Source organism: Macaca nemestrina, chromosome 1, assembly GCF_043159975.1.
Source record: "Macaca nemestrina isolate mMacNem1 chromosome 1, mMacNem.hap1, whole genome shotgun sequence".
In the NCBI taxonomy this organism is placed as follows: Eukaryota; Metazoa; Chordata; class Mammalia; order Primates; family Cercopithecidae; genus Macaca; species Macaca nemestrina.
This window is the reverse complement of record NC_092125.1, coordinates 65664817-65683129: the sequence shown is the minus strand read 5'-3', so window position 1 is coordinate 65683129 and position 18313 is coordinate 65664817. Positions and strand designations below refer to the sequence as shown.

Genomic DNA, 18313 nt, shown 5'->3' with positions numbered 1-18313 from the left:
TGGCATCTATTGGTACCAATGTTCAATGTTATACTGGTGGTCCTAGCCAGTGTGATAAAAAAGAAAGAAAATAAGGAAATAAGGAAGGAGGGAAGGAAGGAAGGAAGAAAGAAAGAAAGGAAGGGAGGGAGGAAGGGAGGGAGGCAGGGAGGGAGGGAGGGAGGGAAAGGAAAAAAAGAAGACAAAGAGTTAAATAAAATTATAATTATCTGGGGGTTTTGTACAGTGTCAACCAGGCCAATTCGGAATTAAGTTTTCCAGACTTAGTTTCTCTGTATGGTTCTGGACTAGGGTTATAGCATGAGAAATTAGCCGATATTTGAGAGGCAGAAGTTAAGCAACAGCCATTCCACTCTGAAGATCATCTTTGGATAAAGCTGGTGAGGCACAGTGCAGGAGTGGAGGGTTTGGAAGATAGACCTTTTACCAGAGGCTTGAGGAATACATTCACATGGGGAGTTTCAGCATCCTCTGCCATGGCTCATTCTCTGTGGGGCAGGAACGACAATGGGAACTGTTGCCATTGAACTGGGTTCTCTGAATTCACTTGGGGACCAAAGGACCTCAGGGTGGCAGAGTCCAAGTGGCAGCACTTAATTGCCAGAGACAATGGGGGTTCTTGTAATGGATATTAGAGCTGAAACAGCAATCAGAATGATTTGACTGAAGAGAATATTGTTACAGGGCTAATTGATCATAGAGTCTCTGAAACTGAAATAGATGGATAGCTGACTAAAGTGTTTCTTGATGTGTATAAGCGGAAGAGATTTAGGTCAAGTGAATAAGAGTCTGACTTGAATTACTGCAAAAGAAGTTCATTGTTCATCAACAATTCCTAGACTTGAACAGTTTATAGACCCAGAGAAGCACAAACAGATGGGAGACTGGATCCTTTTGAGGAAGCACCTGGTACCTTCCCCTAGCCTTCTCCAAGAAGACTTGAAGTCATTTACCAGGATTTGGATATAGAGAGTTTACAGAACTAGAAACAGAGATAAAAACATAGATATAGGTATAGGTGTATTATTATATTTTTGTTTTCTCTATTTTACTATTTTTTCATATTTCCAAGAAAATTTCTATTCCAATTCCATGTTATCTTATTATAGATTTCAAATAAGATGAAAGGTTTCCCAATTTGTTTTACAAAATAACAAAATTGTTTCTTAAAGTGGATAAACAGCAATAAATGTGTGACCAATGTCATTTGTAAATTTAGATTCTGAAGCTCATAAACTTTCTAGTAAAAGGAACATTTTTAAATGCCAAGAAGAAAAGAAGACAAGTCCCCAAGCTATCTAAAGAGAACAGTAAGACAAAGATGTTATACACTATATTTCACTGAGCCTCAGCCTGGCCCTCCACTACATAGGTGTATTACTTTTTAATAAAATGAGATCTTGCCATATATGCCATTCATCTGATTCTTTTTCCACATAAAACACATCTCTTTCTAGTCATTAAGTGCTTCTTTATGTTATCATTTTTTATGGCTGAATACCATGCCAGTGTATGGATATACTTTTTTCCATTCTGCGTAGCTATTTTATGTTTCTTCGGGAATTCTTTATAGTGGTCATTTGAACACATCTTTTTCCTCCTAGTAGATTATTTCCAAATCATAGTTTAAAATATTTAGGTTGCTTTAACATTTTAACTAATATAAATGATGCTGCAATGAAAAGTTTATACCAAACTGCTTTAAAAAGTGTGTGATTATTTTGTAAGTATAAATTCTAAGAAGTAGGTTAAAATATATGCCCACTTCTGAGGTTAATAGTGCATGGTGCCTTTTGAGAGGATGTGTTGACCTCGTGGTGCGTGAGAGTCCAGGTTCTTTCGCAGCTTCACTAATCTTGAAGAGCATAAATGTTAAAAATCTTTACTGATTCGCCAAGCAGGATGATTATTATACTGGAGGTGGTAGAACCACCATAATTTCAAATTTATTGAAGTAGAATCAAGTTTGAAGGATTTTATGTATTTAAGCCCCCAGAATTAGAAAAGACACATCCCAGGATAAGGAAGAACTTAAGGAAAGGGTTGCCAGGAACCCTGTAGGAATATTCGAGAACATTACCGCTGTCTTCAGCCATGTGAAGGACAGATTGCACAGAAGGAATTCGGTTAAGATTTTTATTATTCCAGAGAAAAATTAGAATGTATCAGTAAAAGAAATAGGAAGGGATATTTCAACTCACTCTCACAAATAGGTGTTTCATTATCCCAAATGAGAGTATTGTCTGAGATGATGCATATGGCGGACGAGGAACCAATGAGTCGGTATCTAGAGGCAAAAAATAAGGAATATTAGGTTCCAAAGACACAGGTCAACTATCCAATTAAATTACTACTTCCAGAGATTACACTGTTACAGAATTCAGAGGGACATTTTCCACTTGTCAAAGGATTATCTGTCACCTTCCCAAGTTTCACATTCTTCTTGGGACTTTTGGACTTTCTTTTTCTTACCTTCTCAGTTGGATGAGCTTTCTCTTCTTTATTACCTTATGACAGTTTTTTATGCAAATCTAAGATGAATTACAGTTTTTCCTACAAATTTCATTTTTTAAAAGATAACACAAACTTCTTGAGTGCAGGGAAGCTGTCATATATATACATGTATATGTGTGTGTATATAGTCGTGTTGCATGTATTTCTTTGCCTTGAAAGTGTGAATGTATGGATGCATGGATGGGCTTTTGTCAACAAGATTCATCAAAGAAGGCCAAAATAGGCCATTCACAGTGGCTCACCCCTGTAATTCCAGCACTTTGGGAGGCTGAGGCAGGAGGATTGCTTGAGCTCAGGAGTTCAAGACCAGCCTGGGCAACACAGTGAGGCACTGTCTCTACAAAAAATTTATAAAAAATCCAGGCATGGTGGCACATTCCTGCAGTCCTAGCTACTCAGGAGGCTGAGGCAGGAAGACTGCTTGAGCTGGGGAGGTTGGGGCTGCAGTGAGTGCTGATCATGCCACTGCACTCCAGTCTGGGCAAAAAAGCAAGACCTTGTTTCCAAAAAAAAAAAAAGAAAAAAGAAAGAAAAAAGGAAAGAGAAAGAGAAAGAAAGAAAGAAAGAAAGAAAGAAAGAAAGAAAGAAAGAAAGATGGATGGAAAGAAAGAAAGAAGGAAAGAGAGAAAGAAAGAAAGAGAGAAAGAAAGAAAGGAAGGAAGGAAGGAAGGAAGGAAGGAAGGAAGGAAAGAAGGAAGGAAGGGGATTCATAACTAGAAGCAAAGGAAATCCAGGCTGACCAAAAAGAATTGAGCACTCATTTTATACTTAAAATATTAAAGTCAGCAATTCTCAATTAGTATATCTCAAACTGTTCAAAGTGTGCCATAAATGTGGAATAATTTATGACATTTATTTTACATCACCTTAGACTCTGTTGTGATAGATGGTTGGGTGAAACTAGTCATAGTGAGGGTAGGGTCAAACTTGATAGTACTATACATGAGGGAATGAAGCAATATCAAATAACAGTCATGGTTATTGGTTTAGCGGAGAACTTTGCTTTATGAGCATGTAAGAAAACCTGGCAACATAAAGCTTTATTCAAACAACAAAACAGTGCCAAATGGAGATCAAATAAATAGTGAGACAACAGTGGGTGCTTCTGAAGACACTTGATGCACCGTTGCATTATAGTAGTGATTTATGATGTACTTATTAATGACTTCAATATCATTTTGTTGTTGTTGTTGTTGTTATTTTTTTGAGACAGATTTTCACTCTTGTCGCCAAGGCTGGAGTGCAATGGTGCGATCTCAGCTCACTGCAACCTCCACCTCCCAGATTCAAGAGATTCTCCTGCCTCAGCCTCCTGAGCAGCTGGGACTACAGGTGCCTGCCACCACACTTGGCTGATTTTTGCATTTTTAGTAGAGATGGGCTTCACCATGTTGACCAGGTTGGTCTTGAATTCCTGACTTCAAGTAATCCACCCACCCTAGCCTCCCAAAGTGCTGGGATTACAGCCACCACACCCGGCCTCATTTTGTTTTTTAATGCTTTCTAGTATACCACCAAAAATGAAATCATTTTCAATTGCACTGCCAACAGACATACACACAAGTATGAAGTATGTGAACAAATGAAGTGAAGAAGGGCTGCAATCCTATATGTGCGCCTCCTTCTGTCTATTTGTCTTAGGAATAAGGGATCCTGGAGACTCCTCTGGCTTTTGACCTCACTGAGGTTATTTCTCAAAGTGTTCTTTTTGATTTTCTAATCATGGGGGTTGGGATAGGAATGGTGAAGCAAGTTCAAATTTAAGTTGGCATTTTTTTTCTTCCATACTATTGTTCAGTGCTGTAGTACTGAACATTTTAAATATGAGTCAAAAGATAACTTTGTGTTCACTGATCAAGGGGAACAGATAGAAAAATATTTTAATTTATTAAACTTGTCCCTCAAAGTAGATTAAGCGACTGAACAAATAATAGTTTGAACACCTCTCATTCAGAATGTTTATGAGGAAATAAAGCAGAGAGATGAAATCCATGCTACTTATTGTAAGGGAAGCTCTCATATCCATTTGAACAGATTGAAGCCTTTACATCCTACCCTATCTTTTTGGATCTCCCAGGGAAGAGAGAGTTGTGGATTCACAAAGTTAAGCCATGGTTCAGGAAAAGCCATGATCATTTCGTTGCCAGAAACCACATACAGCATGTGGGCAAACATGTCTAGACTTTTGGGAGTCTCCTCCCCAGAGCCCAAAGAGGGACAGTGAAGCCTGAGATATTAGTCCCATTTCCATTTTCCTTCTTAATCTATGTGCCTTGAACCAGGTGGATGGGTTAGGAAAAAATGAGAATAAAAAACAAATTTTGCAAATTATTTAGGTTAACACATTTTTTTTTTTTTTTTTTTTTTTTTTTTTTTTTTTTTTTTTTTTGAGACGGAGTTTCGCTCTTTTTGCCCAGGCTGGAGTGCAATAGCACGATCTCGGCTCACTGCAACCTCCACCTCCCAGGTTCAAGTGATTCTCCTGCCTCAGCCTCCCGAGTAGCTGGGATTACAGGCATGCACCACCATGTCTGGCTAATTTTGTATTTTAGTAGAGATGGGGTTTCTCCATGTTGGTCAGGCTGGTCTTGAACTCCCGACCTCAGGTGATCCACCCGCCTCGGCATCCTAAAGTGCTGGGATTACAGGCATGAGCCACTGCACCCAGCGGTAAGCATATTTTCAACCTTAAATAATGAGATCCAGAAAATATATTTAAGGATAGAGTTTATTTGAGCACAAAGCTTAAAGGTAGCCACATGGAAGACTCCAACTCCGAATGAATGGGGTCAGCATTCCAAAGTGGAGGATGTAAAGTATCACTGATATAGGCAGAGAGAGAGAAATTTTAGCAGGATTATATTTTCCATATGGGACCATGAGTAGTTATAGCACTTTGATTTGTTACAGATTGCTACGTTCCAAGGAAGATTACTTTATTGCTCCCGGAAAAGGGGTAGTGATCTGAGGGGAAGCCCATCCCCTTGGAAATATAGTAGGAACTTAAAAAAAACTTTTTATTTTGAGATAATCAGATTCACATGCAGGGTATAGTACAGAGAGATCCCAGGTACACTTTACTCAATTTTCCCCTAATAATAACATTTTGCAAAACAATAGTGCAACATCAACATTAAGATATTGACATAGTTCTAATCCACACATTTTGTTCAAATTTCCTGTTTTACCTGTACTTATTTGTGTGCATGTATGTTTATGCACATGTGCCTGTGTATTTATGTCTATGCCGTTTTAAAAAATAGACTTTGTGTTTTAGCACAGTTTTTGGTTCACAGCAATAATGAACAGAAGATACAGAGATTTCCTATGTACTCCCTGCCCCTACACATGGATAGCCTCGCCTATTATAAACACCCTTCACCAGGGTGGTACATATTTTTTGCAACTGATGAACTTACACTGACACATCATGGTCACCCCAAGTCCATAGTTTATATTAGGGTACACTCTTGGTATTGTACACTATACGACTTTGGATAAATTTATTATGACATGTGCCTACTGTTATGGCATCATACAGAGTAGTTTCACTACCCTCAAAATCCTCTGTGCTCTGCCTATTCATCCCTGCTTCTTCCCTAACCCCTAACAACCACTGATCTTTTCACTATCTCCATAGTTTTGCCTTTTCCAGAATGGCATATACTTGGAATCATATGTTATGTAACCTTTTCAGATTGGCTTCTTTCACTTAGTGGCAGTGAAAAAAGATTCACTAAAAGGTTCCTCTGTGTCTTTCCATGGCTTGATAGCTCATTTACTTTTTGGTATTGAATAATATTCTATTGTATGGATGTACCACAGTTTATCCATTCCCTTGCTAAATGACATCTTGATTGCTTCCAAGTTTTGGCAATTATGAATAAAGCTGTTATAAACATCTGTGTGCAGAATTTTTTTTTTTTTGGTGTGAACATGAGTTTTCAATTCCTTTGGATAAATACCAAAAAGGATAACTGCTGGATAATATTGTAAGAGTATGTTTAGTTTTATTAAAAAAACTGCCAAATTCTCTCTCCAAGTCATGGTACCATTTTGCATTCCTACCAGCAATGAATGAAAATTGTATCCCCCTCACCCCCAAAATATATTGATGTCTTAATCCGCAGTGCTTATTAATGTGATCTTATTTGGAAATGTGGTCTTTGGAGAGGCAATCCAGTTAAGATGAAGTTGTTAGTGTGGGCATTAATCCAATATGACTGGTGTCCTTATTAAAAGAGAGAACTTTGGACACAGACATACACAGACAGGAGAACAGCATGTGAGGACAGAGATCCAGAGGGAAGACAGCCATGTGAAGACAGAGACAGAAACTGGGGTTCTGCTGCCACACGCCAAGGAAGGCCTGGGGCTCCAGAAGCTGGAAGAAGCAAAGAAGGATTCATCCTTACAGGTTTTAGAGGGAGCATGGCTCTGCCAACACTTTGATTTTGCACTTTCAGTCTCCAGAACAGAACTCCAAAAACTTCATTGGTATTAAGCCACCCATTTTGGAGTACTCTGTTACAGCAGCCCTAGCAAACTACTTGTGCTATGAGCATTAAGATTTCTCTCACACAGCTACTCAATGGCCTTCCTTTTTTTCCAGCAATGTCTACTCTGGGTTAAGGCTGTTTGTGTGCTTTGACTATACTCTCCCCCATTTTCGTCCTTCTCACCCAATGAATGTCACACTTTTCATATTTGCACAGCCTTGGTTTCCAGCAAGGATACAGATGATTTTCCCCTGATCTTGTCATACCTTTGCTCATTTCAGTCAGGAGCTAAACACCTGTGTTGAAGCCTTTAAAGAGCAGATGGTAATAGCTTAGTTGTCCTTTCTGAGATGTGACTAGAAGGTAGTATGGCTGTACTAGAACTCTTGAACCAAGAGATGTTGCTGCCAACTCACCCTTCAGTACAAGAATAATTAATTTGGGATCCGAACTGGATGTCTTTGATCACATGCACCATGCCATTCACAGGATCTCTAGGATTACGACATGATTTACCTACAGGAAAGAAACAGAATTTTGGAGCCAAGTAGAGTAAACTGCAAATTTTTTTTAGTACATAAGGTCTCAACCTGCCTGTAGCTTACTGAACACATGCAGTTCTGATGTTTCCATAGATTTTCTTACCTTGAGGAAACTCACTAGACTACCTTGGGATCAGCTCCCTTTCATAAATAACTTCCCTTTCAGATCTGTTTCATTCCCATATTATGCCTCCCAGAAAAATGTAAACTTTGTTATTATCTGTAATTCAATTCAACTGGTATAATCCAAAGATCTCAAAGCCCAAGATTATCACATCTTTGAGTTATTTAATCCACTTCCCTTTCTTGTCCCAAGTCATTCATTACTTAATTTTAGTCATGTAAATGGGAGACCCCCAGTGAATGGGGATTTCCCCTCAATCATGTCCTGTGATGGCTGTTTCTCATGAAATAAACTTGTAATGAAGGCTCCAGTAACTCAAAGCAGTAACAAGGTATGATCTACAAGAATACTTCTCTTACATATTTTGCACCTTGGCAAACTAATTGTCATATGCAACTCAGTCACAAAATTTGAACAAATTGAATCAGATCTTACAGATGTTTGACTGACAGAGGGGTTCCCACTCCAGAGTTACTTACGTATGCACTTGTCCTCAGCACTTGTCCAGACTGAGTTTTTTAGGCAGATGATAGAAAACGGTCTTCCATAATAACCAGGGCGACATTCATACTTCAGATGTGTCCCAATGGAAAACTCAGACTCATCAATTAGTTCGGTAGGCCTGGCAAATGGAAGCTGTTCCGGGGCATTGCATTGACCTGGAGATCAAGACCATAGCAGCATCAAAGTTAATGAAGAAATTACCATACTTTTTTTTTTTCTTTTTTGAGACAGAGACTGGCTCCATCACCCAGGCTGGAGTGCAGTGGCGCTATCTTGGCTCACTACAACCTCCACCTCGTGGGTTCAAGCAATTGTCCCTACCTCAGCTTCCTGAGTAGCTGGGATTACAGGTGCCCACCATCACACCTGGCTAATTTTCGTATATTTAGTAGAGACGGGGTTTTACCATGTTGGCCAGGCTGGTCTCGACTCCTGACCTCAGGTCATCTGCCCACCTTAGCCTGCCAATGTGTTGGGATTACAGGAATGAGCCACCGTGACCCTGTTGAAATTCCCATTCTACTTTCTTTCTCTCCAATATACTACATAGATGTGATCAAAAAAGAAAAAGAACACTTCAGTAATAGCCAAGGGGTGCAGGAGTGGTGGCTCATGCCTGTAATTCTAGCACTTTCAGAGGCTAAGGTGGGTGGATCACTTGAGGTCAGGAGTTTGAGACCTGGCTGGCCAACATGGTGAAACCCTGTCTCTCCCAAAATACAAAAAGTTAGCAGAGCATGATTGCATGTGCCTGTACACGTGCCTGTGCACAGCTACTCGGGAGGCTGAGGCAGGAGAATTGCTTGAACCCAGGAGTAGAGGTTGCAGTGAGCCAAGATTGTGCCACTGCACTCCAGCCTGGGTGACAGAGCAAGATCCCATCTTAATAATAATAATAATAATAATAATAATAATAGCAAAAGGACTGATTCCTTTAGAACAGTGGTCCGCATCCTTTTTAGCACCTGGGACTGGTTTTGTGGAAGACAATTTTTCCTGGAATGTAGGGTGCAGGGGAACGGTTTTGAGATGAAACGGTTCCACTTACATCATCAGGCATTAGATTCTCATAGGGAGCATGCAACCTAGATTCCTCGTACGCACAGTTCACAATAGAGGTTTTGCTCCTATGAGAATCTAATGCTGCCACTGATCTGACAGGAGGTGAAGCTCAGGCAGTAATACTTCGCTGCTCACCTCCTACCGTTCTGCCCAGTTCCTAACGGGCCACCGGACAGTACCGGTTCATGGCCCAGGGGCTGAGGAAACCTGCTTTAAAAGATGCCTCAGAAATAAGCTCCTTTTTAAAAAATCAACATACATCCATTCAAAAAGTCTCTGCTAGTTTGAAGGCAACTAAGCTATTTATATCATCTCTCACTAAAGGAGGAGCTGCATTTCACAGCTTCAAAATTTAGTTAATCAGTAAGTGCCTGTGCTGTGGCTTCATCTCTCCCATCATCATGCATAATTCTTTCTTGTAATGAGATCAGTCAGTGAATCCAATCTGTTAATATTTATTCAAATCTTCTAGATGCTTACTGATTTTGGGGGGACTACTTGGTTTACTAGATACTAAATGAGTTGTACTAAAATATTTTATTTATTGTACATTTGTCTATTTCTTTTTATAATGTTGTCCATCTATTATTTTATATATTTTGAGGTTATCAGGATTATAAAAAGTTAAATTGCTATGTTTTATGGTAGAGCAACCTTCTTTATTATAATAAAATATCTCTATCTCTAGAAATGAATCTTGCCTAAAATTCTACTTTGTTTACTTTATTTGTGGGACAAATAAAAAATAAATAATGAGTTGGGAGATCTACTCCCCAATATATAAGTGCTTACTTTGAATATAGAGTAGTCACCCACGTATCTGTGGGGGACATGTTCCAAGACATTAGCCAATACCTGAAACCTCAGATAGTACCAAACCTGATAGCTGTCAACTAGAACACATTTCTGTTCACATCTTCCACCCACAAATTTAATGCCTTTCCCCTCTTAACTAAGCACTTAGCATGCACTGTGGTTGTAACTTTTGCAGTTTGAAATGTGACCACAAAAGTAGCACAAATTTATTTTTCCTTCTTCACAATTTCATCGTTAGAAGATTCCTTCTTACCTTAGGTCTTAGCAACTTTAACATACAATGTTTTTCTTTCCTTATTAAGTGGACAACTTTCACCCTTTCACTTAAAGGAAGCACTTGCTACTAAACTGGACCCTAATGGTAATGAACTCCCCTATTAGGCTCAGCTAAAATTTTGAGAATCTATATGGAAAGATGTGGTAGGCTAAGTAAGGACCTCTCAAAGACATCCATGTTCTGATCCCTGAAGCCTGTGAATGTTACCTGTAATGGTAAAAGGGCTTTGCAGATGTGATTAAGAATCTTGAGATGTACAGATTATCCTGGGTTATCTAGGTGGGCCTTAAATGTAATCACAAGGGTCCTCATAAAAGGGAGGTAAGAGGGTGAAAGGAGACAGAAGAAAGATATTTAAAGACACTATGGTGCTGGTTTGGAAGGTAGAAGAAGGAGGCCATGAGCCAAAGGATGGAAGCAGACCCTGGAAACTGGAAAGAGCAAGAAAACCCCTTCTCCCCTGGAGCCTCCACAAGGAACACAGCCCTATGGATCTATTTTAGACGTCAGTCTCCAGAACTGGAAGAGAATACATTTCTGTCGTCTTAAGCCACTAAGTTTGTGGAAATTTGTTACAGCAGCAATAGAAAACTAATACAAAAAGAGAATGGTATATAGCGTTAAAAATGTTGGGTTCATAGATTGAACTTTGAATCCAATGTCTTCTACTTAATGGCTATGAGGTCTTAGGCAAACTGCTTAATCTTGCTGAGCCTCAGTTTCATCTTCATAAAGGGAGTAATATTTTCCTACCAGGTTTGTAGGAAGAAACAAAAGTAGTATATGCTCTCACATACACAGAAGCACTTCATAAGTTATACTTATGATTATTACCCTTAGAAAAGGCGGGGGACTTCTAAGAGTTAAATTTTATCATTCTGCTAAAGTGGGAGTGCTTGCTTTGCTTCCAAGAGTTTATTTTCTGCTCCTTTGCAGGGCTAGTTTAGAATGAGCCTATGTTGTTGGGAATGCACTGGATGACCTCAGTGATTGGGGACCTCAGCTCTCCTGAGTGAACGTGCCCCCGATTCAGCCTGGGACTTCTCTTCTGCATCTCATGAGCTCCATCATAGTGCCCACGGGATCCCGGACAGACAGGAGAATTGCTAAGGTTGCCTTTTCCCTGTTGACAATGGCTTTAGTCAGAATTGGAAGCCTAACTCTGTGCTTTCTACTGAAGCAAAGGATGATGCTCCAAGAAAGCTCATATTTCTCACTTATTTTTCCCAGACAGCCTGTATCCATCATCACACATTTGCTTTATTAAGCCAGCAGTTGTTAAACAAGGTTGCCCTTGTCTATGTTTCCTGCTTCATCTCGTGCCACTTGGTCCCCTCACCAAGGTGTGGCCCTTTCCCCTTTTTCAGTTTCCCGAAGACACACATTTTCCCCCTGTCTATGACATTCCTTCTGTGTGACGCACTTTTATCTTTGCTCTGACTTTGATTCTTCCTCCAGGTGTCTGCTAAAATGGTACTTTCTTATCGAAGCCTTCCCTGGCCTGTCTATGGCCACACCACCCTGAACACACCCAATCTCATCTGAAGCCTTCCCTGACCCTCTTAGGGATTTGGCATTGTTTGTTATTACAATTTGTGCCTTTTATCTTTGTGGGCTTTTAGAAGGATCTATTTCTCTCAACAGATATTAGACATGAATAATTTAAAGGCAAGAGATGATGTGTTTTTTGTACCTCTAAATTAATACCTAGTCCTGGTGCTTAACACTTAATTATAAGCACTCAATGCATATTTGTTGCAAAGAACAACAAATGAAGAATTACTTATAAAACTTTAAAAAAGTCAAGAATTCAAGCTATGTCCCCCAAATCTCTGATTTAGTTGGTCTAGTTTAGAGCCCAGGAGTCTACATTTTTAAAAATTTTCACAGCTGATTTTGATAGATAACAGCACTTTGAGAACCACTGTAAAAAGAAAACGAAAAAACAAACAAACAAACAAAAAAAACCAAAAAAACTGAGTAAACCAGTTCCTGTTATTTTCAGTGTTATGCATTCACCTTTCCTCTAATTGATACATGGGATGAAATACAATTTCGATATTTGTCTTATCCATTGATGCTGGACAAAGGAAGAAATTCCAAGTGAAGCGCCTAGTGCCAAAAGTTGTATTAAGAGAGGGTAAATGTCACAGCAAAGCTTGCAACAAAAGGATAGAACAAGACCTAAAGTAACAAAACAAATTGAATGAACCATTCTTGGAAAGAAGTTCCTTCCCCTTACTCACATAATATTCTTACCTGCATAGTAGTATATGAATAGTGTAGGTAATTATAAAAAGTAAAGTTGTATAATAGCTCAAAAAAGGAATATATGAGCCTTCAACAAAGAAAGCTTGATATAGTTTCCTTTCCCTCCTTTATTACCAATCCGTCAATTGCGGCTAGTTCCTATGATAAATATATTAATATAAACTCCATAAACTGAAGACCTACCATAATTTTAAAAAGTTTTTATAGCTTTATTAAGACATATTATATACAATTATTGATTAGTATTTAAAGTACACAATTCGATTACTTATATGTATGCATTGTGAAACCATCACCAACATGAAGACAATAAACATTTCCATCATACACCCCACCCCCACAGAGTTCCCTCATGTCCTTCTGTAATCCATCCAAACATCCACTTCCTTCCCTAGGCAACCTCCAATGTGTTTTCTCTTACTACAGATTGATTTGACTTTCTAAAATTTCGTATAACCCAAATCACCTCGTTTATATCCTATCGTATAAAGGAAATCACTCAGGTGCTTTTCTCTTACTACAGATTGATTTGACTTTCTAAAATTTCATATAACCTGAATCACTTCGTTCATATCCTATTGTATAAGGGAAATCACTCGGTTTTTTTTTTTTAAATGTTTTAGCCTTTACACAACATAATTAGAGATCCATCTAGATTGCTGCACATATAAAAATTGCTTCCTTTTGTTGCTGAGTGATATTCATTGTATAAATATATCTTAATTTAGTTTATCCATTCACTTGTTCAGGGACATTTGGATTGTTTCCACTTGTTGGTTATTACAAACAAAACTGGTATGAAAATTCACATACAAGTCTTTGTGTGGACATATGATTTCATTGCTCTTGGGTAAAAAACTAAGAATAAAATGCTGAGTAACACGACAGGGTGTGTGTCTAAGGTTTTAAGAAGCTGTTGAACTATTTTCTGAAGTTAATGTTATAATTTTACCTGCCAAATAGCAGTATATTATAATTCCAGTTGCTCCACCTTATCGCCAACACTTGGCTTAGTCAATCTTTTTAAAGTTAGCCATTCTAGTGGGTATATATTGTTATCTCCTTTTCGGTTTTGTCTTATATGACTCAGCCCACTTTCACATTCTCCTGATTCAGATCTTCCATTCAAAGCAAGTTGATTTATTCTGTGCTATACACACAATTAACACATAATCACTTTCATGTCTGTTGAAATATGAGCTGTCAACCCAAAGAACACTCCTGCTTTCCATTCTGCACACTTACCCTTTAAGGAATAGACTTGCACTTGCTTTGCTTAGGCACCTCTTTCAGTTTAAAAAAAAAAGCATGCACTTTCAAAATATATAAATTTATAAATTATATATGTACTCAAACATAAATTTTATGTCTCAATATAAATTTTTTGAAATGTAATACAGATAAAATAAATATTTTAAATGCCTTGTTAATCATTATGACTTAACACAATCATTAGTTGACATCTAATGGGATAAAAAACAGCCACAGTGAGTTTCTCTGGTCACAGTAGTGAATGTAAAGCTGTATGTCAACTGTCTTCATGATACTTTCTAGATTTTTTGGTTTCATCAAGTTGTGATCAGCTGTGATTAGACTGACAGCATTTCTTCCTCTTAATGCCTCTGACAAAAAATGTGTATACATGTGTCTTTGCGGGGAGGGTGAGAGGGATTGTCAACTCTGCCATTTTCTTGTTTTCTGGAGTTGGTTTTATTACAGGGATCTTCACCCAGTATTTCTGTGTAGGACACTTTTGATGTTACCTGTCCAAATGTGAAGGTTATTTTAGATTAAAATAGATAATATAAATCATACATCCACTCATCTGAGCATATGTAAACCAAAATACATCACAGAGCACAGAAAGCAAGTTGGAACTTCCCTTCTATCTTGCACCTTTACCTAGCAGGGATAACCAAACCAGATCCTACATGAGGACCAGATGAGGGCGCCAGAGTTCACCCTATGCTAAACACTGCCTGGTAAAGCTTAATTTGGGTACTATTTTATGGCTCAGAATGTGGTCTATCCCCATGAATGTGAGCCGGAGAATATGTGTTCTGCTGCTGTTGGATGAAGTCACCTATATATGTCAATTATATCCAAGTGGATTGATGGTGCTGTTGAGTTCAAGTATGTCCTTATGGATTTTCTGCCTGCTGAATCTGCCCATTTCTGATAAGGAGACTTCAGCACCTTTTCTGATATCAGAAAGATATCATAGAAGTCTCCAACTATGATAGCAAATCCATCTATTTCTCCTTGCAGTTCTATGGGTTTTGCCTCACATATTTTGTCTCTCTGTCAGGTGCATACATATGGGATATTATTATGTCTTCTTGGATAAGTGGCCCCTTTATCATTATATGATGCCCCTCTTTATCCCTAATAATTTTTCTTGGTCGGAAGTCTGCTGTGTTTGAAATTAACACAGTTACTCCTGCTTTCTATAACTAGCATTAGCATGGTATATCTTTATCCATTTACTTTTAATATATGTCGTCTGTATTTAAAATGGTCTTGTTGTACACAATATATTGTTGGGTCTTGTTTCTTGATCCACTCTGATGATCTCTGTTTCAAATGGTGCATTTAGATCATTGGCACTCAAAATTATTGTTGATATGGTTGGTTTAGTGTTTGTTACTGGTTTCTATTTGTTGCCTTTGTTCTCTTGTTCTGTGTTTCTACTTTTCGTCTTCCATTCTTTTCCTGCCCTTTATTGTTTTATTGGTTTCCTTCCTTCCTCCTTCCCTCCCTCCCTCCTTTCTTTCTCCTTCCTTCCTTCCTTCCTTCCTTCCTTCCTTCCTTCCTTCCTTCCTTCCTTCCTTCCTTCCTTCCTTCCTTCCTTCCTCCGTTCTTTCTCTTTTGATATGGAGTTGCGCTCTGTCACCCAGGCTGGAGTGCAATGGCATGATCTCCGCTCACTGCAACCCCTGCCTCCCAGGTTCAAGCGATTCTCAAGCCTCATGCCTCAGCCTCCCGAGTAGCTGGGACTACAGGCACCCGCCATCATGCCTCGGTAATTTTTGTATTTTTGTAGAGACAGGGTTTCACTATGTTGGCCAGGCTGGTCTCGAACTCCTGACGTCAGATGGTCCACCCACCTCAACCTCCCAAAGTGCTGGGATTACAGGCATGAACCACCGTTCCCGGCCCTCTTTATTGTTTTAACTGAGCATTTTATATGATGCAATTTTCTCTTCCTTATTCACATATAATTATCATTCTTTTTTTCACTTTTTTCAGTGGTTGTCCTACATTTGCAATATCTATTTGCAGCTAATCTAAGTCCTCTTTCAAATAGCCCTATACCACTTCACGGGTACTGTGAGTTAATCATAATAACAAAACAATCCTAGTTCCTCTGCTATGTTTTGTATAGAAATAAATATCCCCATAAACTGTCCTATGCAAACTGTTTCTGGATTCACTCTTTAAGTGCTAGTAAATCCATACACCTTTCAGTCACACTTTCCTGATCGTAGGAGCTAAGACTTCTCCCTTTTCAGTGATCCTGCAGTCTTGCATGACTTCTTAGTCATGATTTTTCGGATATGCATGGGGGTTTTCAGATTACAAAACACTGTCACATGCATTACACCATCTGATTTTCAAAATACCTCTTTCAGAGATCAGGATGTCAGTTATGCTCATTTTATACATGTGGACACTGAAGGTCAGTGATGTGACTTAACTTACTGGGTCCAAGACCCCAGCTGGTAAGTAGCAGAAGCTGGAAAAAGCCGAACACTGGCTTCCTAATAAGTAGATTTCATAAAACTCCACCACCTACTTCTACATGCATATACCTTGGGTGCATAGCTCTTACACTTCTTTAAAATTCTAAAGGACCGTGCACACTGGAAACATCCATCAGCATTTTAAAATTTAAATTATGTCAGCAAGAAAATTTCCAGGTAGTATAGTTTAGGCTGTTTCACATTTGGAGGTTATTGTGATAACCTCAGTAATTTTTTTTATTTTTGCAATTAATAGTGTCTGGGATTGTTTATAACAGTAACTTAATCAACATAGGCAAACTAAAACAACATTCTAGTAAGAAGAGGGTCAGTACTCACAAGGATGACACAAATTCTTAAGCACTGACAACAGATTGCTTAACTTACTGGGCATGCTTCTCTCCTAAAAATAAAATTGTAAGTTTTATCATATCTCTTCACCTGACAGGTTACTTTCTGGTGCCTAAGGAGATCAAATAGTAATAACAACTCTTGCGGGAACTTGGTTTTAATTTATTTTATTTTTTACTCTTTTAGAGAAGAAGGAACACTCAAATAAAGAATGCAAAATGTCTAGTAGCAGAGAAGGGCGAACCTGGAGTTGTCAGAAGAGGCTGGACAGGAACAACCAAGACTGTCACTTCAACTGAGATGTTGCCAGTGAGTCTAGGCAAACAAGAAGACTTCTGGGGAGCCCAAAAATAATAATAGAAGAGTTCTAATTGAAGATGTTTACCTATGTGAAGTTAAGAAAAAGGAAGAGATGTGGCCTCAAAATTTCCATAGTAGTTATAATAATAGGGTTTATTTTGCACTAAACACATCCCTAAAATGCGAACTGTAAACATATCTACTGTTCCTTCTACCTGCAGCGGTTACACTGCATGTTCTGGGGCTGCCCTTACTCCTCTAATCCCCAAGTGCCTAGCATGCATCTGTCTTAAAATATGCTATCAATCAAGTGCAAGGGTGATGATAGCGGTGGTGGCTTGGGGTGGGGAACGAGGACAGTTCTATGTGGGGCAGTTGTCAGGTAATACCTGCATCCCTAGGACTGCTTGTCTAAACACCATTGGGAGCAAAGTGCAGAGGCAATGGTTGAGGGGATAGAAATGGACTCGGGGACAGGCCCTGTGTTAGACACTCGACAGGCTTTATGCCACTGAGGCAGCACCTCCACAATGCACAGATATCAATGTCCCCATTTTACAGAAGAGCAAACAGACTTAGGTGTGCTAAGCTGCCTCATAGTTAAGTTTCTAGGACCAGAACTCAGGTTTGTCGGATCCCCAAGTCCCCTTTCGCTAGGATCAACGCCACGCTCCGCTATAGCCAGCCTAGACTGTGAATACACAAATGCAAGGAATTTCATGCGACACCCGCTCAGCATCTGCGCCTTCCTCTGCGCTAGTCACGACTTAAGCCCCATGCACATGGGGACTCCACGCTTACCCAGAAGCAGCGAGGGTCTCCAGTGCGCAGAAGGATCCCAGACCCGCCGCCCTGCCGGTTCGCGCGCTCAGCCCACCCATCGCACTGCCTTCGGACCCGGGCGTCCAGAGGAGCGCAGCCCAGCGAGGCACGCGAGTTCCCTGCGGGGCCCCGGGTGCCTCGTCCGCCCAGGCGCCTCCACACGCCCGCCCGCGTCTCACCCCAGGCCACCGGCAGCGCGAGCAGCACCACAACCGCCAGCAGGGATCCTCCGCAGCAGAAGGGGAGACGGGGCGCCGGCGGCCCAACAGGCTCCGGGCTTCTTGGAGAAGAGGCCCCCATTCTCCCCAAGCACATCTACAAACCAGATTTGTTCTCGAAGAAAGCTGAAATAAGAGGAAAAGAGCAGTACAAAGAGGAGGGACCAATCCTTGTGCTCCGCGCCCAGGGTATGGGGAGGGCTGCGGGGTTCCGGGACAAAATGCTTTTGACCACAGCTTCCTCTTCATGGGCGAGGCCATGTTTACTCC

General features: G+C 39.8%; 1 protein-coding gene across 4 annotated transcripts in view; it reads right to left on the bottom strand.

The window, feature by feature from the left end:
- The window catches only part of LOC105484964 (complement C3b/C4b receptor 1 (Knops blood group)), a 235838-nt gene extending 217525 nt beyond the window's left edge, over positions 1-18313 (bottom strand). For 2 of the 4 annotated variants that reach the window (XM_071079563.1, XM_071079562.1), the window contains exons 1-4: positions 18005-18311; positions 8159-8338; positions 7430-7529; positions 2202-2287 (exon numbers count right to left, since the gene is read on the bottom strand). In XM_071079563.1, the coding sequence (XP_070935664.1) occupies positions 2202-2287; positions 7430-7529; positions 8159-8338; positions 18005-18140 (502 nt within the window). In that variant the 5' untranslated portion in view covers positions 18141-18311. Of the gene's footprint in view, positions 1-2201; positions 2288-7429; positions 7530-8158; positions 8339-18004 lie in introns of all 4 variants that reach the window. The other 2 variants (XM_071079569.1, XM_071079566.1) reach the window with 2 other exon arrangements.